The sequence below is a fragment of the Terrapene carolina genome, unplaced genomic scaffold (assembly GCF_002925995.2).
Source record: "Terrapene carolina triunguis isolate 2854851 unplaced genomic scaffold, T_m_triunguis-2.0 Scaffold131, whole genome shotgun sequence".
Lineage (NCBI taxonomy): Eukaryota > Metazoa > Chordata > Testudines > Emydidae > Terrapene > Terrapene triunguis.
The window spans coordinates 2735204-2756325 of NW_020664482.1; the positions used below are offsets into that span (position 1 = coordinate 2735204).

At 43.2% G+C, this 21122-nt stretch overlaps 1 protein-coding gene across 1 annotated transcript in view; it reads left to right on the top strand.

The window, feature by feature from the left end:
• Positions 1-19689, top strand: part of IL13RA1 (interleukin 13 receptor subunit alpha 1) — a 27854-nt gene extending 8165 nt beyond the window's left edge. The window contains exons 2-10 of the mRNA XM_024215536.2: positions 3476-3633; positions 5661-5796; positions 7913-8033; positions 10224-10405; positions 12187-12338; positions 14044-14179; positions 14565-14661; positions 15661-15745; positions 17276-19689. Coding sequence (XP_024071304.2) covers positions 3476-3633; positions 5661-5796; positions 7913-8033; positions 10224-10405; positions 12187-12338; positions 14044-14179; positions 14565-14661; positions 15661-15745; positions 17276-17422 — 1214 coding nt within the window. The 3' untranslated portion in view covers positions 17423-19689. The remainder of the gene's footprint in view (positions 1-3475; positions 3634-5660; positions 5797-7912; positions 8034-10223; positions 10406-12186; positions 12339-14043; positions 14180-14564; positions 14662-15660; positions 15746-17275) is intronic.
• The last annotated feature ends 1433 nt before the right edge of the window (positions 19690-21122 follow it).

The following is a 21122-nucleotide window of genomic DNA, read 5'->3' on the forward strand; positions in this document are numbered from 1 at the left end:
ATTAACCTCTAATTTATATGTGTTGGCTTATATAGCTCCCCTGAAACTTCGGCAAGATGCCTTTACTCTTAAAACTGCATGCAGGATTATGAAAACAACCTTTTGCACACAAAGCTGGCAGTGGTTCCAATAAGTGCAAATAAGCAATACAAACTTCTTGCAAGAAGATCTGCCCACATTCAGAAGAAAACACCTACACCTGCTGACTGCCACAACTGACTTTGCAACATCCTTTTGCGGTGGCCATTCATGCACTCCTGTCCAGTGCCAGTCTCAGATGAACAGAGGGCTATCAGGGCTGACAGTTGATTATGATTAGGGCCATACCAATTTCACAGTTGTGAAAAATGTGTCAGAGACCATGAAATAAGCCCTTCCCCATGAAATCTGATCCTTGTGCTGCTGGGCGCATCCCAGCTAGGGGCTCCTAGCTGCGAGTCCCGGCTGGGTTGGGAAGGGACAGGATTAGTCCTTCCCCTATACAGACACTCTTGAGGCGGAGATCAGACCCACCGTCAACTGCCTTCCCCTGCTGCAGGAACCTCCAGGTCTGCTGCCCGGACCCGGAGCTTCCTGCAGCAGGGGGAGGCACCCAGAGGTGGGTCCGATTTCCCCCGGAGAATGGCCATGCAGGGGAAGGACAAGTCCTGTCCCTCCCCAGCCTGGCTGGGACTAGCAGGTAGGAGGCCCTGGCTGGGACGCTCCTAGCAGCACGGGGGAGATCAGAACCACCTTCGCCTCTGGGAACCTCCTGCAGCTGCGGGAAGCTCTGTGGATGCTGCCCTCTGAGGCCAGGTCTGAAGGCAGCGCAGAAGTGAGGGTGGCAACCCCTTGGCCCCCTTACAGCAGTTTTGCAACACCCCCCACCACCACCACAACCCCTTTTTGGGTCAGGACCCCCATGGTTACAATGCTGTGAAATTTCAGATTTAAACATCTGAAAACATGAAATTTACCAATTTTCAAATCCTATGGCTGTGAAATTGACAAGAATGGCCCATGAATTTACTAGGGCCCTATTTATGATACCAGCTTGTCTCTCCCCAGTGAGCCCTCTTGATGGTGGTATTGCTTATACAGCGGACATCATGAGGGCTAACTCCCATGTAGAAACCAATCTCATTTGGCCCTTTTTAGCGCCTGTTCCATTAGATATAATAAACAGTAGCCTTAAACAAAAAGACCTTCCTGCCCCTTGAGAATCAGGAGCCCTTTGGTTGGTAACTCTTGAGAATGGGAGTCTGGCATAGTTTGTGCTTTTTACCTTCCTACCAAGCCATTTTTCTTGATGAGCCTGGTTTTCTCCTCTTGGTCCTTGCTTCATTTCTTCCCTCCCCCTGTATTCTTTTGGCTGCGAGAGTAGTTATTCAGGATTTGGTCTGTGAGTGTGCACAGGCACTGTCTGAGGTGTGTAAGCTGCTTCGTTCCAGGAGAGACCTTTGAGTCACTGTTCTTCTGAGGGGGAGTAGTGTGATACTACCCTATTACTGCTTATCGCATCCTGGTCCTGCCTATTGTGAACTTGAGTTAAAGATCAGGTTAATCCACGGAAGGGAAAGTTTTTAATGCCCTCTCACTCACTTAGGTGTGTGTAAAGTCCAAGCCACAATCTACCCCAAAGGTTGTAGTTTGAAAGACTAATTCTTTTAAATAAAAAAAAAACTAGATTATGCCTCTAAACGCAAAATCGGTATCTGTTAATACACACACCTTTGTTCTGAAGCAGTTAGGGTTGCTACAAACTCACAAAAGCCCCCAAATAAAAACTTAAGCCACCTGCCAGGACACATTCTCTGCGTCTCCACCTACAATCGCACCCCTTTTTACCATAACTACTGTATGCCACACACTGCAGCCTTAACTTTGTCTCCCCTTTTGCCTTTGTGCACACAACGCTTTCCCAGATTACTTTGTCCCATACTAGTAATTGTGAATGTTTGGTGTAGCAGTTGGTTATGTTGGGAGACAGTGATTTGGCAAAGCTTTGTTTGTAGAAGAGCATTTAAAAGAGGTGATGATAGACTAGCATCTCTAAGGGGTAGAATTAAGATAGCTGTGTCTGGGCTGTGGTATATGGTGGTAGTAGATGAAGGAGTAGAGCGTATGTACTGTTAGGTAGCGTAACTTTTGTTTCTTTGCTTTTGTAGACTTGTATCAGAGGGGTAGCCGTGTTAGTCTGAATCTGTAAAAAGCAACAGAGGGTCCTGTGGCACCTTTGTTAGTCTTAAAGGTGCCACAGGACCCTCTGTTGCTTTTTGTAGACTTGTTAGGCATGTGGGTTTGTAGCAACCGTAATCGCGTCACAATGAAGACTTTGTGTAATTGCCTATTTTTTGTTTAATTAATAGGCAGCAGGTTTAAAACAAATAAAAGGAAGTATTTCTTCACACAACGCATAGTCAACCCGTGGAACTCCTTGCCAGAGGGTGTTGTGAAGGCCAAGACCATAACAGGGTTCAAAAAAGAACTAGATAAATTCATGGAGGATCGGTCCATCAATGGCTGTTAGCCAGGATGGGCAGGAATGGTGTCCCTAGCCTCTGTTTGCCTGAAGCTGGGAATGGGTGACAGGGGATGGATCACTTGGTGATTCCCTGTTCTGTTCATTCCCTCTGGGGCACCTGGCACTGGCTACTGTCGGAAGACAGGATACTGGGCTAGATGGACCTTTGGTCTGACCCAGTAGGGCTGTTCTTATGTTCTTAGGTGTCTGGATGTGGGATGGGCAGACATATGAGGTGATGACAGAGAATAGTTCATCTGTCAGCCGCTGGGCAGAAACTCTCACATCAGCAGCCATCTGTAAACCCTTTGCTGATGCTGAATAAAATCTGACCAAAAAATGTAGTTCCTGATGAAGAAGGTTTTGTGTGCACCTGCCCACCCAATCAGTCAGGCTTGTGTGACACCTCACTCCCTACCCCCTCAACTTCAGACTTGTGTATGATTTGGGGAAGTAAGAGGAAGCATTGATTGGGCAAATATTTCAGTTGTGTTGCTTTACAGTCAGGTCTGAACCATTGTAAAGGCAGGATTTTTTATCAAAGGACTGTTTAAAAATAAATACAAACATATACTGGGTTTTATTTATTTATTCTTTATTTAAGTAGAGTTGTGAAACTGAAGCAGATTAAATTTTAAATCATTGTAATATAAACCTCTTAGGATTTCAGCTTCATTACATGAAACTTAAAACATTTTCTGACCAGCTTTAATTTTCATTTTCCAAGGCCTTTATTTTTTGGGGGGTGAGGGGTCAAAATGTGAAAGTTTCCAGCTGAAAACTTGATTTTCATTTTTTGGCCAGAAAGGGTGGGTTCTTTTTCAACTGTTGGCTTTCGGTGGAAAATTTCATTTAATTAAAATGAAATTTCTGTCGAAATAGTCTTGATGGAAAATTTTTGGCCAGCACTAATTAAATTACTTACAGCACCCATGAAATATTTATTTAAAACTTTTTCCTTTGCTTTTATAGGAAGAAAAGTTCTCCCACCTCCATCCAACCTGCATTATTCATTTGGCCAGCTCTGTAAACTGAAATGGACTTGGAATCCTGCAGAGGGCATTAGCAGTGGCTGTGATCTAAAATACTGCAGTGAAATTTTGATTAATGGCATCCCACAAGATAACCGAGTATGTTTCCCCTTCCCCCCCCCCCCCAGCTCTTTGAATTCCACAGTGTTCCAGTCAATGTTTATTCTTACAATGAAAGGAAATAAAATTGCCTGTAACTGTTCTCAGATGTTATACACTTATAATGGATTTATATACTTGGGAGGTCATGTGCAGGGCTGTGCGAATAATTAGTTTAGGTTTGGTGGCCAAACAAGGGGGTAAAAATCATCTTGAGTTGACCAGAAACAAGCAAACACAAATTTCGACAAAACAATTTTAAAAAATTATTGATGGATTTTTACCTTTTTTAATAAAATGGAAGTAAATTTTGAAATGAAAAGTTTAATTTGAAAATGTTACTTTTTTTTATTATTCAAAATAACATATTGACTTTTTGGAGTCTTTTTCACTGAAATAATTTGGTGAAATCAACACAATTATAAAATATTTTGCTTGACCCAAGTATGCACTTTGTGGTCTGGGGGAGAGGAAGGGGGGTTTTGGTCTGAAAAAAATCTCACCTGCTGCCGTTATGATGTCATGACGGGTTGTGGAATATTCAGCGCTCAAAAGCAGCAGCCAGCCTCGTTCTTGAGCAGGGGACTTAGTGATAATTCACAAACAGCATAATAGAAAAGACTCATGTTTCCGTTATATTAAGTATTCATTTTAAAGGTACTTTAACCCAGTGGTTCTCAAAGCTGGTCTGCCGCTTGTTCAGGGAAAGCCCCTGGCGGGCCGGGCCGGTTTGTTTACCTGCCGCTTCCGCAGGTTCGGCCGATCGCGGCTCCCACTGGCCGCGGTTCGCCGCTCCAGGCCAATGGGGGCTGCGGGAAGGGCGGCCAGCACATCCCTCGGCCCGCGCCACTTCCCGCAGCCCCCATTGGCCTGGAGCGGCGAACCGCGGCCAGTGGGAGCCGCGATCGGCCGAACCTGCGGACGCGGCTGGTAAACAAACCGGCCCGGCCCGCCAGGGTCTTTCCCTGAACAAGCAGCGGACCTGCTTTGAGAACCACTGCTTTAACTAATACATACCACACTGTCTTCATCTTCAAGCTACACAAAACTGAGTTTCCTGCAAGGGCCCGGTACCCTGACTTTGAACCCCTCAAAGTTGGCTCCCAGTCCAGAAGAGAGACATCTGTGGTCAACCTAGTTTAGATTGTTAAAATTTGGAAGTTTATGACTAACTTTACTTTTTTCCTGAACTGACCCCAAGTCATTGTGTCTTGGATGCAGTCAAACCTGATGTGATGCAAGTCCTCCAGGTCCTGAGAGGATGCCTCATGGAGACACTCTGTGATTACTGAACACTATTGTGGCCATAAGGCCTGATGTTTACAGCACCGTCCCAACTGTGACTGCTGTATTCTTCCTGCAAAATCCAGGATATCCTGGTCCTTTTAAGGGAAAGCCATTCATAAGTTTGTTTTGTGGCTGCAGTTTTTGCATTCTGATCTGCTGTATTTGCAATGTTAATGGCTGTTTGGCTCCCTACTTGTTCAATGATTGTTTGCTTATATGCACATTTTTTTACTGTTGTTGCTCTGACATGGGCTTTAAATGCTTTTTCTTCTGTTAATGTTTTGTGTGACTATGGAGTGGTGAAAGGTGCTGGATTGACATCCCTATATTTTTTGAAGTCCTCTATTTAGACAGAGGCAGTGTAAACTTCCTGACTTTGCCTTATTAGATCTGGAAGACTGCCTGTAGGAAGAAAAGTTTCCTCCATACTCCATTCTGGATCTCTGTAGGTTGCCAGTAAGTCCATGTCCACGGGGAATTGGATTTAGACTAAGAGACTCTCTTCTTGAATGATATGTTTGAGTATGCCTGCCAAGAGATCATCACCTTTTGTTTTTGCTGAATGGCTGTTCATTGCTTTTGGTTTGGATTTTTAAGAATCCTCGTTGTTCCTTTAGTTCTAGAACTGGCTGTGAGCCTTTTGATTTGTTCTGATATGTTTTTACATTAACTATGGCTTCCTTGTAGTTTGTGTTTACTATATTTGGACATTTAAAAGTTTTCTTTTTCTTTAAATTTAGGAATGGACTAAGAAACTTTTTCGTGAGGAAGATGTATCCTTGAATGAGGAGGTTCATTTCAGAGTGAGAAGTGAATGCAAATCTGATAATACAAGTGAACCAAGCAACTGGGTGGAGATTTTTACTCCACCAAAAGGTACCCACTCTAAAACCTAGCCTTGAACATGTTGTCTTCTTTATATCTGACTAAATACACGTCATCTTGCTTTCTGGGATGTAGTACAAGAAAGCTGAATCTTAAGAAAAATAAAACTCTGTTAAAATCTTAAATTAACTGAAAGTGTCTGTATCTTTGCACATCCCAATACACTTTAAAAGTAAACTGTACACTGTCTCACCTGCCAGGACCTTAGTTCAGGATTGTTTGTTGTTTATATTATTAGCTCTTACGGGAGAAACAGAAAATCCTGAACGCCAATCCTGGCAGGTAAGTAAGATAGCAAATTAGAGGGACAAGGTGGGGGAAGGAATATCTTTTATTGGAACCACTTCTGTTGGTGAGAGAAACAAGCTTTCAGGTTTACACAAGCTTTACTCAAAAGTTTGTCTAAACTTGAAAGCTTGTCTCTCTCACCAACAGAAGTGGGTCCAATAAACTATATTCCCTCACCTCCTTGTCTCACTAATATCCTGGAACCAACACAGGTACAACAATACTGCATACAAGTGGGAAATAATTGTCACATGTTTGGCTCTTAAAGTGTGTGCGCCTCTATAATGGTGAAACTACCCTGTGTGCCCTGCTAACAAATTTGATTTTTAAACTTCTCATCTCTGAATTCATCTTTTAAAAAACGAGGAGAATATAAGTGATTGGGCCAGAGGAGAATGGCTAAGGGAAACACATTTTCTGGGTAATGTCAGGGATGAGACAGGTGTATGGAGGACTGATAAGTAACAGGCCACAGGGCAGAGTCCAGTAGCTTGGGAGTAGAGAGAGCTACAGGGAGAAGTGAGCAGGAAAGCAAGTGACAGTAATGGAAGCAAAAAAAGCAGGTGACTGCTGCTGGCAGGTTACCTGCAAAGAAAAGTAAAGTTGCAGCGAGACGCTGAGACCTGGAAGCTTTCATTGATGAAAGGGATTCAGTGTCCTAGGAGTACTGTGTATCCTTTGATCTAAGGACTGTTCTGATGCACCACAGCAGTGGGACTGAGTGGGCTAAACAGACTTTTGTTTTTAAAAAGCTCTCTGCATAGGCATCTGTCACCTTAGTATCTAAGCACAATTTTAATTTTCCTGTAATAAACCCTCAAGTAGTCGCTGCCGCAGAAGAAACAAGTTCAGGAGCAGAAGTGAGTTTCCAGGCTTGGCACCAGTTGGAGGCTGGGCTCTTTATGGAAGTAACATGTATGTGCAGTGCCTGAGGATTATTGTGGCGTTACCAGATATACTTATTTCTTCTCTAAGATGTAATCAGTTAATGCAGTGTGAGACAGCAGAGGATGGAAGGAAATGAAGAAATTAAATTTAAAAAAAGAAACTCTTCAACCTATGCAATTTTGCCACTTTGCGTGTGTGTGACATGAAATTAAATATGAAGAACCTGATTCTATAGCTGCTCTACCCACCATGGGATATCCCGTTAACATCCCATGTAATCGTTTGTTTTTACCATTCTGTCACTTGGTTCCTAGTGTTTTGAATACAGTAGCGGTATCTTAGAGGTACACTAGTCATGATTAAAACTCGACTTTGACTCATGTTGCCAGTGAATAGTATTTTAGAGCCAGTTATTTCCATATTCAAAGTACATGAAAATAACTATAATATCCCAGGAACCATGGGTAAGCATTGATGGTTTCTAATGGCAGCAGCTGTTCATGGCTTTGCAAAAATATTCCTTTAACTGCCAAGAATTTTAACTAGTTCTAAAGCAGCTGCATTTTATTGGAATACTACTTCCTGTTTCACCATCTCATTCTATATGTAAAATTATTGTTCGTACTAGTTCAGATTCAACGAAAGCAACAGTTCAGGCTTTTCTGGGTCACTTGTGTTTAGAGGGAGCCTTGCACAGGTTCAGGCATGCCATGCTGTACAAGTGAGTGACTTGCACTTGCTGACTAATGAAGGCATTCACTGTAGTCTGAGAAGCCCGCACTCTGCCTTTCGGGTGGGATAGTGGAAGGTGAACAATGGCAACTGCTAAGATATTCACTAAACAAAGGGAGGGTGCTCTGATATTTGGGAAAGAAAGGCACTTACTGGTAGAAAAAAATCTTTCTAAGAAGTCCTTAAATTTGCATTCCAGGTGCTGCAGGCACTGCTGCTGTTGGCATAAATTGCACTTGGTACGACTTAGAGTACATGATCTGTACATGGCTTCCTGGACGGAATGCAAGTGCTAGTACCAACTACACTCTGTACTACTGGTTTGTATTGATTGATTTTTTTCCCCTGCTTTAAAAGTACTCGGTATACCTCTGACTTTTTTTTTTTTTTTTTTATTTCCCATTGCCTTGAAGGATCCCTAAGCTCTAATATAGAGACTATAACTGAGAGTCCCATCTAGCACGCTGGATCTTTGGGAGCTGATTTGCTTATACGAAGCATTTGGCCTGCCCCAGAAACTCATTTGAAAAAATCTATCTGTTGGTTTTATCTTCCATCTTTAAGAAACTGATTTATTCCTGGAAGTTATGGAGTAGGATGCCACCTTAACATCTCCAGCTCACTTGCCAAGTGTCTTCCATAAATAGTCTTCTGTTGCAAGACAACAGAGTTGTGGAGAGAGGAAGAATTTGGCACAGATATTTATTTACACTAACCAGTGCACACTCCCCGATATCGATGTCTTTCCTGAAATTTTAGACTGCATTAGCTTCTGCAAAGATGTAAAGAGAGATTTTTTGAAAGCTTTCAAAGTTTTTTTTCAGTTTTAAATTCACATTACATCTTACTTTCTGTTGACTCCATAAAAAAATGTCATCTTTCTCACTCCAATGGTAGATACTAAGAGTACTAAGTTTTCTGCAAATGTTTTTGGAGAGCAAATACCAGGATGTTTGTGGTACTTGTTTAGCTAAACACAGGGAGAAATGACCTTTTCACTGTCCAAAACTATTCACCTCAACCCCTTCTTACATGTAGCAATGGTAACCTAGCCCTGGGCCTGATTGGAAAAAAGAATTTAAATTTCTAGGGGACTTTGAACCTTCTTGGGGTAGCACTTTACACCCCTCTCCCGCAATTCTTTCCTGCACAACCCATGTTGGGATAATGGATGAATGTGAATATAAGGCCTTTCAGCTGCCTAGGTTGTTGCCATTAGCTGGCAACAAATTCACACCAGTCCAGAGTGGTGATTTACCTGGAATAGAGTCCAGCTGGAAGGAAGGAGTACAGTATTAATATATCTTTGTACTCTAGTTTTCTTGAAAATTCAGGGGTGGTTGAAGGTGGTAGGCACTCAACAGGGAGGTGGATAGTGTGGGGTGGGACGGCATGGGGGGCTGAAGGTACATATGTGAGAGAGACTGCCACAGCTTCCCCACCTCATACGCATGGGAAACAGAAACTGCACTCCTGTTGTGGTGCCGGAGGCAGTGAGAGTTTTCCTTCACTGCTGGAGGGGGGAGGGGGGGGGACGGGGACAGGAGGGAAGGCATTTACAGCAGCAGAACCCCAGCTCCTGTGGAGGAGCCTGCTGTGATTGCTTCCAGAGGGTAAGGTGGGGAAACAAGGAGGAGGAAGGTGTGCGGGTGGCGGCAATTCTCTTGGGCAGCTGGGGAAGGTGGGTAATTAGTAGAGTGGGTGTTGTGGGAGGGACTCTTGACTGGATTAGGCAAACATTGGGTGACTCTATAACAGTGGTCCCCAAACTGTGGGGGCCTGTCCTCTTAAGGGGGTGCAGAGGAACATTTGGGGGGGCACAGCAGGGCCCAGGCCAGCCCCCAGGGGGTGGGGAAGGGAGCGGCACCCAGCTCTGCCTAGCCCCAACCCTGCCCTTAGCCTCCAAACCTGCCCCGCTCCCAGTCCCTGACCACAGTCTCTGTTCCTGACCACGGCTCCGGGGGGCCTGGACAGATAATATTAGGAGTAAGGGGGTTGCGACTGAGAAAGCTTGGGGACCTCTGCTCTATACCGGCTAGTAAATTACAGGAGTAGGACTAGCTACTTCCCATCATAGAGTGGACTAACTTCCCTTTTCGGGATGCGGGAATGTCAAAAGGAATCAATCGGAGGTGGAATTCTTTTTCCCTGGGGATGTTTACCCTCCTGGAACAGACTATTTTGAATAAATATTTTTTTAAAACATTTAAAATATAGGATAGAGGTAGCAGAGTTGTCTGTAATGATTTGAGTTAAAGGGCCCAAGACTTGCTTCTGTTTTGCTGCAGCTTTGTACAGAAAAATCAGTATTTTCATGCTTTGGCGTTCCTTGAAGTATGAATGAAATGACAGTGTTTATTCAGTCTAATCCCGTCTCTTATTCCTGTAACCCAACCTTCGTGCAATGCCCACTTTGACAATCTTGTAAAGCCAGTTTAAAAGCAAATGTGACCATCATTGCCCTGGCATTTGAAGTTAAAACATAGTATGTTTACATTTTATTCTTGTAGGTATGAGGGCCTGGGAAATCACCAGCAGTGCCAGAATTATATCTATGGAGATAACTTTGGATGTAATTTCAGTCTTTCAATCCCAAATTCCACAAATGTGTATCCAACTATCAGTATTTTGATCAGAGACAACTCGGAGGAAATTAGGCCTGTCTGTGCAAACAAAAATCCAACAACAATTGGTAGGTTTAAAAAGTAGATTATGTAATTTTGCAAAGAGTGTTAGGTTTAAATATCAGTCAAAGAAAAGGGAATGGAATTTGTTTTGATCATGTATCGTTCAGTGCAAAAAAGAACAGCTGGTTTAACCTGATAAGAATACACCCAGGATACATATCTGTATTTATTCTAATAAGAACATTATGTAACATTCATAAATTGTGCATGAACACACAAGATTCTCTTGTAATAGGTTGATCAGCTTATCAAGATTAAATTGCATCAGTGATGCCTCTGGATGAAACTCAGTACTAAATCACTTTACACTAGCCAAAGATCTGGCCCTTCATCTACAGGAATGGTCCCACTGTATTCCCTGCGTGTTCAGCCGATCGCGGCTCCCACTGGCCACGGTTCGCTGCTCCAGGCCAATGGGGGCTGCGGGAAGGGCGGCCAGCACATCCCTCGGCCCGCGCTGCTTCCCGCAGCCCCCGTTGGCCTGAAGCGGTGAACCGTGGCCAGTGGGAGCCGCAATCGGCCGAACCTGCGGACGTGGCAGGTAAACAAACCGCCCCGGCCCGCCGGGGGCTTTCCCTGAACAAGTGGCGGACCAGCTTTGAGAACCACTGCCCTAGATGTGTCAGGTCTTCTGGGAGTTGGGGATAGGAGATTGGAACCGGATAGCATTGGAGCCATTTAAATCCATTCTCTTCCATCTTGAATCCAAAGTTTTGGATTCCCCTGGGTATGAGTCACCGGCACTTAGTGAGAACAGCAGATGCATCTGATCAGCTATCCGCTTGCAATTGAGACTCATTGCAGGTACCAAATTTTTGCAGTAATAGTGGGAAATTTTAGGGTATTTTTCCCCTTGTGTGTGTTATCATTCACCTAAACTACACAGCCCCTTGTCCTTAAGGATCCTGGTCTTTCAACCTTCTTGCCAGTCTGTGGCATTTGAAAATTGTCAGGGGCCTAGGATTTGTTCACAGCGTCCTGTAAATTTTATTGTAAAGCAGACAATTATTTCTGACAAATGAAGGGCACTCTTTGGTGTATCTTAGGCCACACTCTCTAATGTTGAAACTCTGGGGCTAATCATAGTTCTTTGTGGTGTGATGACTAGTTTTTGAGAGGCTGTATCCTATTGCAAGGCAAACGAGCTCATTCAGCATGTTGCTTCTTGGCAGAATATTCTCATTAGTTTGACTTCCTGGTGTGAGAAATTACACTGTATTTTGAAATACCAGGACGTGACATTACTGAGTAGTTTAACTTATGCCATTTTTGAGCCTGCCATCTCACAGTCATGTTCAGATTTCCTAAAAATGAAAGCATCATTTTAGTGGTTTGACTTATCTTTGACATGTTAGCAAATGCTTCCATGTAAATGGAACTTCTGCTCTATGCTCCAGACAATATGACTAATGATTGCATCTTATCTGCTACTTACTTTTCATGAGATTTGATTTGGGAATTCATCAGAAGTATTGTTGATCCTGGTAAAGGGTGACCAGACAGCAAAGTGTGAAAAATCGGGGCAAGGTTAGGGGTAATAGGTGCCTACATAAGACAAAGCCTGAAACACTTTGACTCTCCCTATAAAATTGGGACATCTGGTCACCCTATCCTGATATTGAATCTGTCAAGCTCTTCCCTCACTTTTCAATGTCCTAATTGCTGTGTGGCCATTATGCCTTATACTGCTATATCTAGTGACTCTCTTTAACTGGTATGTACTTTAATCATATTATAAATGTCAAAATAAACTTAGTTCAAAAATTTGGATTTTTTTCTATTTCAGTAAAACCCGGACCTCCAAGGATTGTAGCAGTATCAATGATCAAAGATGAAATACATTTAGAATGGCAAAAGCCAGGCACCTTTCCAGCACATTGCTTACTTTACCAAGTAGAACTTAAAGACAGCAAATCGGACTCCATTCCGCCACGTGATGTAACTTTTTTTCATTAATTATTTACAATGGAACTGAACTTTGTCGCCTGTGGTTTTTTTAATATCTTCTTCAAACTGTTAATAGCAACTCAAGTGTTGCCATTGAAGAACTATAATTGCACGCAGAGCAGAAATGTGTAGGTTTATTAACTTACTTGAAACTGCATATGTGGACATAACTGGTTTTCCTCTCAGGAAATGAGGTTCAGTAATATGACCCTGCATTGAAACTAATGCCAGTTTTCTGAGTCTCTCGCCTTAGCTACCCGTTTCCCATATCAGTGATATATACGTAATGTACTCTGCAAAACAGGGACACGTCTGAACGGGGCAATAGCTCCTCAGAAACATACAGCACAACGACGTTACCCTATGGTCTGTCTGTCTCCCAGTCAGAGCCTCATATTCATCTACTTTGGTTTCACGACTTTGATTATCACAAAGAAAAGGAACATGCTGATTTGTGGTTCTGTGCATGTAGTAAGCAAGGAGATTTGAGGGTAAGGGAAAGGGGGAAATAATCACACATGGAAAGCAATACAACTGCACTTATATCAACGTGTGGATGTGGACTTGCTTGTGCATGCCTATATCTGAGTAACCCAACTAGGTGTGCCATTAAATCAGTAAGGAAAACAGTATGCTAGATACTAGTTTCAATGCTTTATAACTTGGTAAAGCAAGAGTCCTTTGCTGAGGACTGTGTACACAATAAGTTATAAACAAAACTGAGTGGCCCACACACCAAAAAAGGCACTAGATGAATTTGTTCAGTCCTCCCTTTATTTCTCCCATAGGAAAAATGAGAGAAATAGATGCGGTTCTCAAACTTCATTGTACCGCGACCTCCTTCTGACCACAAAAATTACTACACGACCCCAGAATGGGGACTGAAGCCTGAGCCCGGGGGTGGGGGGGCAAAGCCCAAGCCTCACCGCCCCAGGGTTGGGGGCCAAGGGCTTCAGCCGCAGGCAGTAGGCCTGTAACTTACTTGAGCCTCACCCAGGGTGCAAGTCAAAACCTGAGCCCTGCCACCCTGGGCTGAAGCCCTCGGGCTTCAGCTTCAGTCCCGGGCCGTGGGGCCCCAGCAAGTCTAATACCAGTCCTGGCAACCCCCTTTGGGGTCCTGACCCACGGTTTGAGAACCGCTGAGATAGGACAAATGCCCAAACTGCATGTTATCAAACTTCCCCGGAGAAATTGGTCCTTTGGGCTCAGAATAAAGATGAAGGTTCTCAGGCATTTCACGTCTCACAGGGATAGGGGCAGACTCCGGTGTAGGGAAAGCTTGAGCCGCAATTCTGCCCTCCTGATAGGCGGAGGGGAAGGCAGTAGAACTCATGCAGGTATTTGGAGGAGCCTGTAGACCACCACTCCAGGCCATTCAGCCTCGGTTTCATCTTTGAGGCTAAGTGTTGTAGCAGTAACACTGGGGTCAGCTAGTTTGAACCTTGATTTCTGAATGACCTTGCTTTGGCAGTTTGGATCATTGTTTAGTTAAAGGCCAACACATACTGTGAAAATCTAAATTCCTTATCTTTTACCCCTTTTATTTTATGGAGTTCAAAAATACAAAAGTCAAATGACTGTTTTGACTGAAGCCCCAATCTGATTATATTAAAGCTACACAATGAAACCAAGTTTGTAAATGTCATGTATCCTGATACAAGAAAAAAGTAAATATCTTTCATTTCTTTATTTTAAGGTTAAAGAGCTCACTAAAGCTCAGTTTGCCAGTGTTCATCCTAACACTGTGTACATCGTCAAAGTGAGAGCAAGGCTTGAAACAACATGTTACAGCAGCAGTCACTGGAGTGACTGGAGTGAGGAGAAGAGCATTGGTAAGAACAATCTTTCTTTGAACTGATCTGAATTTTTTTTTAACTTCAACTTCTAGCCATTAGACCTCTTATGCTTTCGTCTGCTAGATTTGTCAGATTCTTTCTTCCTGTGAGGTACTTATAGCTATGACCAAGTTCCTTCTTAACCCTCTCTTTGAAGATAGTTAGCTTTACTACATGAATTTTCATAGCTGTTGCTTTTCATCTGTCACATTTTGAAAAGTTAGTGGTCACTTTCATGGCTTACAAAAGCATTTGTAAGTTGAATGTTCTTAGGAGTCTATCATGTAGCCAGAAAAGAAGCGCTGCATTAAACGTTGTTTTCATTATTCCTGAAACACTCCACTTTCTAAATCCTTTGGGATTTTTTTGTTTTGTTTTCCAGGTGAAAACACAGACTTCACCTTCTATATTGTTTTAATACTCACTATTCCATTAACAGTAGCGGTAGCTACTATCATTCTACTAGTGTACCTGAAAAGGTAAATATCTATACCGCTTTTATATTAAAATCTGTTACTGACTGACGTTTAGAGCAGGGGTGGCCAACCTGAGCCTGAGAAGGAGACAGAATTTACCAATGTATATTGCCAAAGAGCCACAGTAATATGTCAGCAGCCCCTCATCAGCTCCCCCATGCTGCCAGCGCCTGTCGCCCACCGGCAACCCCACCGATCAGCGCCTTCCCCTCTCTCCCCGCACCTCCCGATCAGCTGTTTCGTGGTGTGCAGGAGGCTTTGGGGGAAAGGGGGAGGAGCGAGGGCATGGCAGGCTCAGGGTTGGGGTCAGGAAGGGATGGAGTGAGGGCAGAGCCAGGGGTTGAGCAGTGGGCACCCCCCGGCACATTGGAAAGTTGGCACCTGTAGCTCCAGCCCTGGAGTCGGTGCCTAGACAAGGAGCCGCATATTAACTTCTGAAGAGCCGCATGTGGCTCCGGAGCCACAGGTTGGCCACCCCTGTTTGAGTTACATTGCAGTCCGTCTCTGCTTTAGTTTACCTTTCATGTGTAGTATGTAGATTTTTGACAATGGTTATCTTCCCTTTATACCTCTGCATACATAATTAATATGGAGGTGCCAATCGGAGCTCTAGAGTTGAGTTTGAGTTGAGGTTTTTTTATGGAACAAATATGTTCTGGTTGCACTAACGCTGTGTAGTTTATCTACCTAAGAAAAAGGCAGTTCCTCTCACTCAGTGGTTGCATATACATTAGTTGCACACTTGCAGCTCCCATTGACTTCTGTGGGAGTTGCTCAGAGATATCCAAAGACAAAACTGGGCCTGTATGTACAACTCCTTTTCCATTCGTTGTTGGGAGTGGAGGTGGAGAGAACGGGGCATGGTCTGTGAGGACAAAAGATGGTCAGAGAAGACAGAGTCCAGCTGACTTTCACCATAACATCCTAAATGGAACTTTGAAATGTTCTTCCTTTGGTTAATAAATTGTTTTCATCTAACACTTTTATTTCTCTGTTCTAAAGGCTCAAGATACTAATTTATCCACAAATTCCTGACCCTAGAAAAATTATTAAACGCATGTTTGGAGAGCAAATTGAGGACTTCCAGGTTAGTATCTGCCTGTTTGGCTGTCAAGTGATCTCTCAGAATTCGAAGTCGTCTCTACAGTCCCACCTCCTATATTAATATTTTGCCTTTACATAATCTAAAATAATTTTAAAGAGAATTTTACACTATACATAGACCAAGTATTTAAGACAATGAGAATTATACAAAAACAAGTAGTCTAAAACCAAGAGTTTTATGTCCTCAGTTAAGTTTTTCTTAAGCAGTGTAAACTTTTTCTGACTCACTAGTTTACTAAATGCCATTATGCTATTCAACAAAGCTTGCACTTTCTCTTCCAGTTCCATGAAATGGTTCTCTTTGCAACCCAATTAATCTGCTTTTCAGGGACATTCCAATCTCCCAGTCTTGAGGAGCCCTACAGACCCCCACCATGAATTGGTGTATGGGGTTAATTACGTGCTACTGTGACGTCACAGGCACTTTGCGCCTTTGTGATTGTTATCCTGGTTATGCTACATTTAATTGTGTTTAAATCCCTTTTTCTCTCCGCAAATCTCTGGGCCAATCCAGACACAGCTGGTAGTTCCTTCCTGCCAGCAGTTGGAGACAGCTCATTGAACCTTTCTCGTGAGGCCATTCCCAGTTTATAGAGCAGCTGTTGGCTCACTACAGTGAATTGTCTCTGTCTTCTGCATCTGGAAAATATACTGTCCTTGACAGCTTTAGAGAGGACTAAAGAACGATTAAGGGTGTCTCTTCCTGGACCCCTTTTAGGACTAGGACACCCTGGGCTGAACAGCTTCCACTGAGGGAAGTCTGGTGGGCTCTGGCTCCCAAGGGGTCTCAGATGACTCTCTACAGAAAAGACAGAATCAAGTAGAGGAGAGAGCTTCTTCCTCCTGCAGCCTCTCAAGTGGGAGGGAGTTTGGGCAGCGTGAACCCAAGAAGCCCCACTCCCCATGGTGAGGGACAGGCTAGATACTCGCGTTGTAACTCAGCCCAATGTGGAAGTCTATGTTCAGGCTCTACACCAGCTCCCCCTGAGTCCAGACTGCAGCATCCAGTGATCGCTGAGGCTCTTCTAATGGTGGTTCTAGTTCCAGCAGGTTAGAACTACTGCAATATTCCTCCCTACTCTACTATTCCCCTGCCGCCTTCTTCCCTATCTGATCCCAGCAACAACAGCCTCCCACCTGTATGAGCTCAATGTCCATGGGGAGAATGGGGAACACACCCCATGTGCAGCTTGGCAGCATTGTGGGGCCCAGTCCTGACATCTGGAATGTCCCGCTCGCATGCCTGCCCCTCTCAGATAAGCAGCTGCGGCAGGGGGAGCTCTCCTGAGACTCTGGCCAACCCTTGGCACCAACCGAGGCCCCGTCGCTTTCCTAGGAGGAGCAGCTATGCCCCCACATACCCCTCCGTAGGACATGCTCTTGGTCCTGAACTGCCTCTGAACTGTACCCTCTATACCCTGTAAAACTGACTGTTACTGCCAGCTAAAAGAGAGACCGAGCCCTGAGGACACTGAAGATCTTCTGTAAAATAATGTATTGTATTCTCTTTCAGGGCGGTCCGGGGGATGACTTTTTGAACGTCAATAAGCCAGCTATGGAAGAGGAAATCTCCTCTTTAGTTTGGATAGAGAATCCAGAGAGCTCCACCCCTGAACATGAGGGCCAAGAAAGACCTGCTTTACAAGTGAAAGCCTTGTGAGGAAGACTTCCTTGTTGCTCTTTGTTTACCTCAGAGGATTTCTGAATATTGACAGTGACTGGTCTGCAAGGCAGACACCCACATTCCATCCAGCAAACCCCTGCTGAAAACTCACCTCTCTGGTGACACTCGCAAGATAAAATGTTGACCGTTGCCACCTTCCATCTCTGCTAAAAATGCTATCCAGAGCCACCAGGATGAGCATGTACATAAACCATGCGACTGGCCCCACCGCAGTGCCCCTCCTCCTGCCTAAGCCCAGCTCTTCTGACTACTTGCCTTCCTTACTTCTGCTCACGCCTCACATTTGGACTGTAGGCCGTTTGAAGCAAGAACTGGTTCTTCTGTGAAGCACCTTGCTCAGTTTGGTGAGAAGTAAAACAATAAACAACTTGTTTACGGCTTGTCACTGCTGGAACATAGGAGCTGCCAGGAGATCGGGTGGACCATTTAGTCTGGCATCCTGTCTCTAACAGTGGCCGATTCCAGACGCTTCAGAGGAAGGTGCAATAAATCTTCAAGGGTATTTATGGAATAACTACCTGTTTATAAAGGAAGTTTCTCCTAACGCCCCCAGTTAGCGGCTGCCGAAACCAAAGAGGAGGATTTATATCTTTTCTTTAATATATGTATATACTTAAGTCTCCTGGCATAACAGTGGATGTTGTCACTAACCACACAAGTGTTTAATCCTTTTTGAATTCTACAAAGCTCTTGGCCGCTAATCTCTTTTTGACGGTGAGTTTCATCGGTTAATTATGCTCTGTTTAAAAACCACTGCAGTCTCTCACTTTAAATGGGTAGCCTTCCAGCTGCTGCTGCTGGGACTGGTTCTCTCCATGTAGCCCTGCGTAACGTCCCTGGCTGGGGAGAAGGTGAAAGCCCGCTTCTTGGGAATAAGCCTCGCTCTTCCCCCTGGTTAACATAGTGATGCTATTTTGTTCTTGGTTTTCTCCTCTGAGAACTTGAAAGCTATTTAAAGAAGTAGGGGCTGACTTTCTTTCACCTGTCTCTGCTGGTGGTATTTATCTTTAGTGATTGTACATCATAGACTTTAAGGTCAGAAGGGACCATCATGATCACTAGTTGATTGTTCATAATATTCTCCTTAGCTATGTTTGAGGTTGTTTTCACCATGCTTTCCTGCTGTAAATTCTAAGCATAAGCTAATGTGTGCTTTTATGCTTCAAGTAGGGTGACTTTCTGGCACTTCTTATGCCTCCTAAAGATGGGGAGAAAGAACTGAAGAAAAAAAATCCTATCAGCTGGCCTTACGTGGTGGATTAGGGATTTTCTTTCTCTTCTAAATCCCCTTAGCAGCCTCCGCTACGAAGTACAGTCCAGTTAGCTGATAAGAGACCTAGGTCTAAACAAATTGGAACAGGCCACCTCATAAGTTTCATTGGAAGCCATTAGGACTGGAAGGGACCTCGTGGGTCAGTAAATCCAGTCCCCTGCGAGCCCAGGCAACCCTGTCATATCATCCTCTTCATACATGTATCAAGCCCCAAAACGAGGATGCAATCTCAGGGATTTTAATAAAAGGTACAGCAAAACGCTCAGCCTCTGGAAAACTCGAACATCAGCTAATAATAGGTTGTTCCAGAGGGAGAAGAGTTTTAAAGAATATCCTGTCTGTTAAATTCCCTTTCCAAACTTCACCCCCCCCACCCCCAAAAAAACCATTCATTGTACATATTCTAAAGATATTCCATTTACTTCTCAGATCTTACCATAGTTAAAATGATCTACCTCAACTGGAATGGTATTAGCTCTGGCATCACGGTGTGACCAGGAACATAAGACGACAGTATAAGGGAGGGCAATGGAGTTTTCCTTATCAATCAAGGAAGAAAATTATTGGCGCTTTGCCACAAATTCTTTTGAGTTAGCTTCTGTGGTGTTTCTGGCAAAACTGAAGCTTATTAAAAAGAAAAATTCTGTTTGGTTTTGTGTGTTTTTTAAGAAGTAGGGTAGTGCTAGGCCAAAATGAAGAGATAAATTTAGGTCCTGATTAGGATGTTGTGAATAATTTTTTGTTTCCTGACTAGAAATAGTGAAGACACTTCCCGGTAAATGAATTTTTTGTGTCTATTACATTACATACCACAATGCAATGTGAGTACACTTGAATTGCTTTTTTTTTCTTGTCCATATGCCATTTTTAGTAGACTTCTTGACAAGTTTGGGATTTTTTTTTTCAGCTTTTGTAATGATGTGAATCTTCTAACGTTTGTTTTCTTTTATTACAGTTACTTGATTGTAATTTTGTTAAAAGAATGATTAAAAATATATTTGAATAACTGTTGCCTTTCAATTTAATTGAATTGAATAGCTTCCTTGTATTTTAATGAGGGTAAATCGAGAGACTGAAAAAATGGGAGCTGTTTAGTTTAGAGAGAAGATAAGTAAAAGGGGAAATGCTGGAGGAATACAGAATAGTGAATGGTACACAGAAGGCAAAACGGACATTCCTATTTACTATTTCTGGTGTAAACAAGCTAATTCCATACAGTAAACTAAGATAATGCAGAAACTGGCATTTTTCACTTGGGTGTTCAGGCAAAAAGACGGGGTGTACATAGAGCCTTCGCTTTCATCATGTGTGTTTCCATTTAAATAGTCTGTAACTACATCAGCATGTACTGCTTCTCAGTAATATAATAGAATATCATACAGATGTCTTCAAACTTAAATGTGTGTAGCATTGTTGAGAAGATCCAGTAGGGTTTAAGATGTTATTTTAAATCACAGGGTTTTTTAATTATTGCCCCATATTAGCAGCAATTTGGGTCTCACGTTTTGTTACCAGGAACTTGTTAAAGTCTGATCATGTAGGCAAAAAAGCAAGTATGCAATAGGGGTGAGAGGGAGAGAAAAGAATGAAAAGTAGGAAAATGCAGCTTCTGTCTGATGCTTGCAGTTCAATAACTAGAAAACCACAGACACATGATCCACAACTGGGACCTGGCAAATTTCTACCAGAAAATCAGGCTGCTTAGGGATTGACAAACACAAAAAAACAAACTGGTCACAGCAAAATGTTGCAAGATTAGATTTGTCCTCGCTGGCCAAGTTCAAGTCTGCTCAGATGACCGTGAGTAAGGCACACTGTCAGACAAGAGGTGATAATAGGAACATTAGCATCACTGTTTGGAATTCAGCCACCTTTTTCTAAACTAGCAAAGGCAAAGTTTCTGAAAGTTAGGAGTGACTTCAACCAAGGATTAGAAAGGAAGACACTAGTTTAAATGTAGCAGTTGTTGGAAGTTTTATGCTAACGAAAGTGACCGACTCTGGGTATTGCAGGCTGGAAAGAAATTGGTACATAAAAGGAGCATTCTTTATAATAAGTATCATTAGAGATTAAATCCATATCAACCTTTGTTACCTTTAGAGCTCGGTGCACATGTGGCAACAGAATCCTGTACAGTTTGAAAGGTCATAATCTGACCCTCCCGCAGGAATGTAGCCATGTCAATGCTACTTCCTGTCACTTTGACATTGATTTGAGATGAAATGGGTCACTTCTTGACACTAGCACTAGGTGGCAATGCAGTTACTTTTCATTCACATTCTACCCACTTTCTAGTGCAGTTGACACCCCTTTTCTCCTTGTATAAAATGTTAAACTGTGCCAAGAACGTTTAGAAAATGCCATTCAGGCGGTCTTTAGAAGTGCACAGCTCCCTAGCTCTTT